The sequence below is a fragment of the Salpingoeca rosetta genome (genome assembly GCF_000188695.1).
Source record: "Salpingoeca rosetta unplaced genomic scaffold supercont1.7, whole genome shotgun sequence".
In the NCBI taxonomy this organism is placed as follows: Eukaryota; class Choanoflagellata; order Craspedida; family Salpingoecidae; genus Salpingoeca; species Salpingoeca rosetta.
Window position 1 is genome coordinate 1,664,322 of NW_004754927.1, and position 7,500 is coordinate 1,671,821.

The 7,500-nt window shown below is 56.3% G+C and overlaps 2 protein-coding genes across 2 annotated transcripts in view; both read left to right on the forward strand.

Annotated features, from left to right (window-relative positions):
* The window catches only part of PTSG_03395 (N6-adenosine-methyltransferase 70 kDa subunit), a 5,675-nt gene extending 964 nt beyond the window's left edge, over positions 1 to 4,711 (forward strand). The window contains exons 3-12 of the mRNA XM_004995924.1: positions 67 to 220; positions 522 to 658; positions 889 to 945; positions 1,166 to 1,218; positions 1,456 to 1,555; positions 1,914 to 1,979; positions 2,132 to 2,213; positions 2,422 to 2,514; positions 2,791 to 2,936; positions 3,259 to 4,711. Coding sequence (XP_004995981.1) covers positions 67 to 220; positions 522 to 658; positions 889 to 945; positions 1,166 to 1,218; positions 1,456 to 1,555; positions 1,914 to 1,979; positions 2,132 to 2,213; positions 2,422 to 2,514; positions 2,791 to 2,936; positions 3,259 to 4,515 — 2,145 coding nt within the window. The 3' untranslated portion in view covers positions 4,516 to 4,711. The remainder of the gene's footprint in view (positions 1 to 66; positions 221 to 521; positions 659 to 888; positions 946 to 1,165; positions 1,219 to 1,455; positions 1,556 to 1,913; positions 1,980 to 2,131; positions 2,214 to 2,421; positions 2,515 to 2,790; positions 2,937 to 3,258) is intronic.
* A 33-nt stretch (positions 4,712 to 4,744) lies between these two features.
* PTSG_12020 (uncharacterized protein) overlaps positions 4,745 to 7,500 on the forward strand; it is a 9,343-nt gene continuing 6,587 nt past the window's right edge. Inside the window, exons 1-5 of the mRNA XM_004995925.1 lie at positions 4,745 to 5,724; positions 5,984 to 6,603; positions 6,748 to 6,862; positions 7,155 to 7,269; positions 7,461 to 7,500. The exon at positions 7,461 to 7,500 is cut by the window's right edge and continues 71 nt beyond it. Of these exons, the coding sequence (XP_004995982.1) occupies positions 4,992 to 5,724; positions 5,984 to 6,603; positions 6,748 to 6,862; positions 7,155 to 7,269; positions 7,461 to 7,500 (1,623 nt within the window). The 5' untranslated portion in view covers positions 4,745 to 4,991. The remainder of the gene's footprint in view (positions 5,725 to 5,983; positions 6,604 to 6,747; positions 6,863 to 7,154; positions 7,270 to 7,460) is intronic.

The window sequence follows — 7,500 nt, forward strand, 5'->3', positions numbered from 1 at the left end:
TCACTCTCACGCTCACACACACACGCTCACACACTCATACCCCTCAACTCATTCACGCATTGGCAGGAGCGCGCCATTGAGGAGGAGTTTCGGCTGAATGGCAAGGATGTGTTCTTGTTCTGTGATCACGACACCGCAGAGGAGTGCGCCCAGCAGTCTGTCTCTGGCATGCCCTGCGACAGGCTTCACTTTCGTCGCGTCATTCAACCCCACACAACCCGTGAGGGCACGTGGCGTTTGCATGTACTGGGCACCACCCTGTGTGCACGGCTGCAAGCGTGTGTGTGCATGGCTGCAAGCGTGTGTGTGCATGCGCGTGTGCGCGCGTGTTTGTGTGTGGAGCATGCGGTTGGAACTGCATAGGTGCGATTGTGTCTGTGCAGTGCCATCAGCATCGGCTTCCGCTGCCGCTTGCTCTCCCTCACAGCCACACACACACACACACACACACACACACACACACACACACACACACACACACACACACACGCATACACTCACTCACTCACACATTCGGGTAGATCGGTACGGGAACTGCCGATACCTGGATCGCTGCTTTGACATGCGTACATGCAAGGCCGTCCACTACGATGTGGATGAGAGCGACGTCGAGTGCATTCGCAGGCGGCTCAAGCACAAGAGAGAGCTCGCAAGGCAGGTGGGCAGGCAAGGAGACGCAGTGCACGCGCATGCGTGTGGTCGCTGTGGTTGTGATCACTGTGCTGGTTGCAGCTGCCGTTGCAGTAGCTGTTGATGTGTTGCTCATCGTGCACGTTGGGGACGTGCATGCGCGTGTTCCCGGCAGCTGCGTGACAACCCCTCCCCCGATCCATTCCTATTCATACGAGCATGTGTACATGGCACCACCCAAATATCGCCTCTGTTAAGCGGCCGGATCTGGAAGCCCATATCGACCTGAACGTGTTCCGCACGTTTCCCGCGCAGGTTGGTGAGCTGCACACACACACACACACACACGCACGCACACACAAACACACACACACACAGACACACACACATACACACACACATACACAGAAACAGAGAGTGTGTGTCTGTGTATGTGTGCGTGCATGCATGCACATGCATGCAAGTTCCTATGACGGACACGATTGCCTGCATGCACTCATCTCCGCCCATCCTCTCCACCCCTACCCCAATTCAGTGGATCCAGTGTGATGTTCGTTACATCGACTTCAGTGTCTTGGGCAAATTCAGGTGCGGGCGCATGGCAGTATTGAAAGGTGTTTCGGTGGTAGGGTTTCTGGTGTTTCGTGCCGCACTCACCACCCACACGACTTGCTTAGTTTCCCATCACGCGTGCAAGCAAACACACGTTGACACACATGTGTGGAAGCGGTCCCGCACACATGCACAGTACCATTCACACAACACGACACAACACAACACGACACGACACAACGCACGCCGCGTTTGCCTTTTGCTTCCGTGCAGCGTGATTATGGCGGACCCTCCGTGGCGCATCAACATGGAGCTGCCATATGGGACCATGAGCGACGAGGAGATGAGGCAATTGCCCGTGCAAGACCTGCAGGTGCTGATCACCACCGGTGCAGCGATGCACGTGCTTGGGAGGGTGAAGATGGCGGTTGCGGTGGTAGCTGCAGAGCGTGCGCGCGTGTGCGAGTGAGTGTGTTTGTGCGAACGTGTATGAATGTGTGTGAGTGTGCGTGTGTATGAATGTGAGTGAGTGAGTGTGAGTGAGTGTGCGTGTTGTATGGCGTGCACGTATTTGTGCAAGGCACGCTTTCTCTCTCCGCACTTTGGTCTCTGGCATCACACGCTACGGTCCGCAAACACACTGACACAACAACACAACAACACACACATGCACACCACGTACATGTGCACACACGTGTGCATCTGTGCCCGCTCGCGTCATTGCGTGTCAGGACAACGGTGTGATCTTCCTGTGGGTGACAGCGCGCTGCGTTGATCTTGGACGGGAGCTGCTTAAGGTTGGTTGTTGCGTGTATGGTCATGCTGACATTGTGGACAGGGGACTATGTCTCAAGTGTGGGTGGCGTGAAGTGTTACACACACACACACATGCACATAGTGCTCAGACTGCGTGCACTCATATGTGTGTATGTGTGTGTGTGTGTCTCAGCGATGGGGATACAACTACGCCAATGATCTCATCTGGATCAAAATTAACCAACTGCAAAATCTAGTACGCACCGGCCGCACAGGTGCGCTCGTGTGTGTGTGTGTGTGTGTGTGTGTGTGTGTGTGTGTGTGTGTGTGTGTGTGTGTGTGTGTGTGTGTGTGTGTGTGCGTGTGTGTGTGTGCGCGTGCGCGTGTCTTTTTGTGCAATGCTACATATGCACGCTTCTGTTTGCACAATCACCCGCGTAACGCATCCTTCCCCCCTCACTCACACACACGCACATGTTTCAGGCCACTGGATGAACCATGCTAAGGAGCACTGCATGATTGGGGTCAAGGGCAATCTTGACGGCATCTACCCAGGCATCGACTGCGACGTGCTGGGTGAGTTGCAGTTTGGAGATGAAGGCAGACGCTGTGTGTTTTGGGTGTTTTGGTGTCTTGTGCTGCTATTGCATTGTGCTGTTGTTTTTGGGGCGTGCGGTTTGCTGCTGGTGGTTTCTCCGCCTCATCCTCTGGTCCGTCATATCCAAACACCAATGCTCAACACACACACACACACACACACACACACACACACACACGCACGCACACACATGCGTGCACACGCACACACGCATGAAAACATACCGCCACCACAACCATCCTCTCCCGTTGCAGTGTCTGAGGTGCGGGACACGAGCCGCAAGCCGGACGAGATCTATGGGCTCATTGAGCGCCTCTCACCGGGCACGCGCAAGATTGAGCTGTTTGGGCGTCCACACAACGTGCAGAGCAACTGGCTCACACTCGGCGACCAGCTCCAGGTGCCCTTGTGTGTGTGTGTGTTTGTGTGTGTGTTTGTGTGTGTGTGTGTGTGTGTGCGTGTGTTTGTGTGTGCTTGTGTTTGTGCGTGTGTGTGTGTGTGTGTTTTGTGTGTGTTTGTGTTTGTGCGTGTGTGTGTGTGTTTTGTGTGTGTGTTCACTCATGATGTGCTCTTGTCTCATGTTGTTGAAGCATGCTTGTCGCTGTGCTGTTCAGCCTGCACAACGTTGTCCCGTTTCTTGTTGCGGTCTGACACACACACACACACATACATACACGCGCGCGCACACGCGCCCACACACACGCGCATACACGCGCACACAGGGTGTGCAACTGGAGGACGACGCACTGGTTCAACGGTTCACAGAGCGGTATCCATACTCCCCCGCTGACACGCTGTCGCTGCTGCTGCAGAACAAGCTGCCCTCCTCAAGCACAGCACACAAGGCCCGCGGCGAGGAGCACAGCGACGTGGACACGAGCGCAGGGCCACGCGCACGCCAGCAGTCGCACCGTCACCAACACAACCATCGTCACCAACATCACCTCGACGATTCACACAATCGCCATTCACAAGCCCATCATCACCAGGAGCGACCCAGCAGCCGCCACCGGCCCAGTCACCAGCACCGCCATCATGATGATGGCGGTGGTGACGATAGTGCTGAGCGCGCTTCTCGGTCCGGGCGGGCGCGAACGCCGTTGCGGACAGTGCACACACAGCGGCGGCGTGACAGCAGCGAAGGGCGAGATGAGCCCGTGGCAGTGAGGGGGCGGAGCAGGAGCGTGGGTCGGGATGCGCTGCAGGCGTATGGGGGAGGCAGGAGTGCAAGTGTAAGCGGAGGCCACAGCAAGGCGGATGAGTTGATGCACACGTATGGACACCACGGTCCTCGCCGCCACGACCGCCAACACCAGCATCAGTTTCGCTCTTCGCCCCGACAGCAGCAGCTGCAGCATGTTTATTACCAGCAGAGGAAGCCAGGGAGCATACCTGAGTCAAGGAGCATGTCAGTGGACCGCACTACCAGTCATGGCAGCAGCCGTGGTAGTGGTGATGGCAATGACACGGGGCACAACGCCAGTGCCGGCAACAGACCCGTGTTTGTGCCGAGGTCGAACGCCGTGGAAGGCGAGGTGGTGCTGAACTTGCGTGGGCACTCTGGATACTGGAAGCGGGATAGGCACGGGTCCAAGATCTTCATCCGCGTGCTACCAAAGCGGAAGGACGATGATGATGATGATGGCGGTGATGATGGTGGTGCCGGTGATGATGGTGGTGATGATGTTGATGGCGGTGGTGGTGGGGTTGACGGTGGTGATGGTGACACACCGCTGGTACCACCAGCGCAGCAGTCACCTCTCGCTGCCTCTGTGGCACCCCATACTGGCTCCGTGACACCACCAACCCCTCAAACACGCCAGACAGTATCACCAACACCACCACAAACGGGGGTGCATGCGGATGCAACGACAACTGCACCAAGTGCAGCACCAACAGCTGCAAACACAACGGCGACACCTGCGACGCTGCCTGCGTCTTGGAGTGCAGCAGACCTGTGGGGTGACAAGGTGGAGTGAATATGCTTAGCAGACACACAAACGGAGACAAGCAAGCGAGGCCACAGACGCAGGAGCAACGCAGACACGCACTTCTCGCTTGCATCCCATGTCGTCATTTGGCATTCCACATCCCAAGGCCTTGACAGTCTTATGGTAGCGTATGCAGGATCGTATGACGATCATTACTTGAAAACATAAACAACAAACGTTCGTCTGTGTTTTCGAACTTGACATTCCAAACGTGGTCGCGACAAAGACCACGACCAACCTCAAAAAAGTCGTTGCCTGACCGAGGTTGAGAGAGTTCAGTCAGGCAACAAGACGGCAACAACAAGCAAGCGACAAGAGGGCAAACAATCGCACGGCAGACGTGGTGGTGAAGAAAGGCGATATCTCCCAAGGACAGCCACCCACACCACACCACACCACAGTCCTCGACCACACTACAACGCCCCTTGCCCCTGCTTGCACCCTGTTTTGTGTGAGCACAGGTGATGGAAAGCATTGTTGGGCTGAATGTAGGTGGAAGAACAACAACAGCCATGACAACCACACGGCAAGACCTGGACCAGCGAAGGCGGTCCAGCCCGCTCTCGGGTTCAAGTCGTCACGCAAGCAAACGCACATCCGTGCAAGAGGAGCAACAGCAACAACAGCGGCAACAGCAACAGCAGCGGCAACAGCTCAAGGCACACGCAGCGTCACCAACACGCCTGCCCGCACTGCTGGAAACCATGCTTGAGATGGAAGACACAGCGGAAGGCAGCAGCAACCCCAGCAACACCAGCACAGATCTCTTGCGCAAGAAGCGCGACAGCTTGGAGCCGCGCACCACGGGTTCTTACACCATCCAGTTCTGCCTCGAAGAAGAAGAAGAAGAGGACGATGACAATGATGACGATGATGACGATGACAACGACGATGACGGCGGCGGCGACCATGATAGTGGTGAGGGAGAGGTCATGCGTACCCCAACCAGCAGGGCAGCACATAGTAGAATGCACAGCAGCACCAACAGCAGCACCAACGCCAGCTTGGTGTACACATGTGAGCAGCAGCAGCAGCGACAGAGTGAGGCTGATGCACCCACGGCACACACGTTTGTTGGTGTTGTGCTCGAGGAGAACATGTCTGGTGCCAGTGACACCGGTGACCACGCACAGCCTCAACTGCGCAACGAAGGGCATGATACCACGCCCGCACACAATCTCAGAGCTAAAGCTGCACGTAAGTCCACTTTGGGCAGAGGCGGGGAGGGGTAGCTTGACACGTGCACTGTGTCAGGGCGTGTGCTGTAAGCGAACAAGCAACAGCACACTTGCTTCCACAAACACACAACATAATACTTGCGCACTCACACATGCCCCTGCTGTTCTGGTGTGCTTCAACCACACACACACACACACACACACACTCACTCACTCACACACACACACATGCACACACATGCACACACACACATGCACATATGCACACACACACACAGTGCGGGCACCTGCTCCACCACCACCGAGGACACCACCAATAGCACAGCAGCAACAGCAGCAGCAGCAGCCGGCGATACAAGCTGGCAAAGAAAAGGGGCCGTCAACCACACCAACAGGGCCACCCTCAGTGTCAACACCAAGCCCGGGGCTGACGCTGCTTCATCGGCGTGTGCTTGCAGCCCAGGATGCAAGCAGCCGTGCGAGCTCCTCGACCTCGCTTGGGTCAACGAGCACACGCAGCTCGCTTCCTGCCGGCAACGAGCATGATCTCCCGCATGCCGCACAGCAGCAGTGGGCCCTCTTCTTGGAACCGCCAAGGCCGGCGGCACACGACACCAGCTTGCCTGCAGGCACACAGAGCACGTCTTCCACAAGCCAACCGTCGTCACCACATTCGCCACACTCGCCGCACTCGCCGCACTCGCCGCACTCGCCGCACTCGCCGGCTTGGAGCCCCCGTTCTGCACCACGCCATTCGCAGCACCAGCACCAAGACCTTGCCTCGCCATCGGCCGCCATCACCGCTCAGCCCCATCTGCTTGCACATCGACAGCAATACAGCAAGCCTGCAAGCAACGACACCTTTCGTCCACGAAGCGCCAGTATGGCCTCGCAAAAGGTGAAGGGTTTCCACTTGCTCGCTTCTCCATTCTGTCATCCACAATGTCTCTCGTTCACAGGTTTCTTCGACTTACACAAGCTCACACGTGTCCGTTCGCTCTTTCTGCGCGGGCTCATGTGTGTGCTTTCATGTCAATACCAGGATCTGGTCAAGCGTGCCATCTCCTATCTTGCCAGAAATGGCGCCAACTCGAGGGAAGGCATCGCGTTCACAGAATCGCTCATTCTCGCACACCGACACCTCAACTTCTCGTCCGGTACGCAGTAGAGTTTGGGGTGGTTGTATTGGGGCAGGGGATGGGGAAGAAAGCACGAGACAGAAGCGTGTGCGTGTGTGTACGTGTGTGTATGCGTGTGTGTGTGTCTGTGCGTATGTGTGTGTGTGTGTGTGCGTATGTGTGTGTGCTTCATTCATTGGAAGAAGAGAGAGAGAGATAGGATAAAGAAAAGAAGCAAGGTTGGGTACGTGCCATGCCACAGCTCTCTCTGTGCACAACCTCTTGTGTGTCTGTCTCATTCGCGCGCACGTTGTTGTTTTCTGTCGTACAGAGGCAATGATGAAGGAGCTCCTCAGCATCTACAACATGAGCGACATCGACAACAACTTGTCCAAGGAAGAGGGCAACGCGCTCAAGTCCGCGGTTATCGCCTTTCTTCGCATCTGGTTCGTGCATGCGTGATCGTATGCATGTATGCTTGCGTGTGTGTCTGCGTGAGTGCGTGCATGCGTGTTCATATGCGTTTGTGCTGTCTCCATGTGTACACTGGTGCCTTCAGACGCATATGCACTTCTCATGCATGCCCACCGCCCCCTTTACAAGCTCACACAAGTACACGCTCTTTTTCCTGCTCCAGGTGGCGGCATCAAGCGTGCATGTCCTCAACGGTTCGCAAG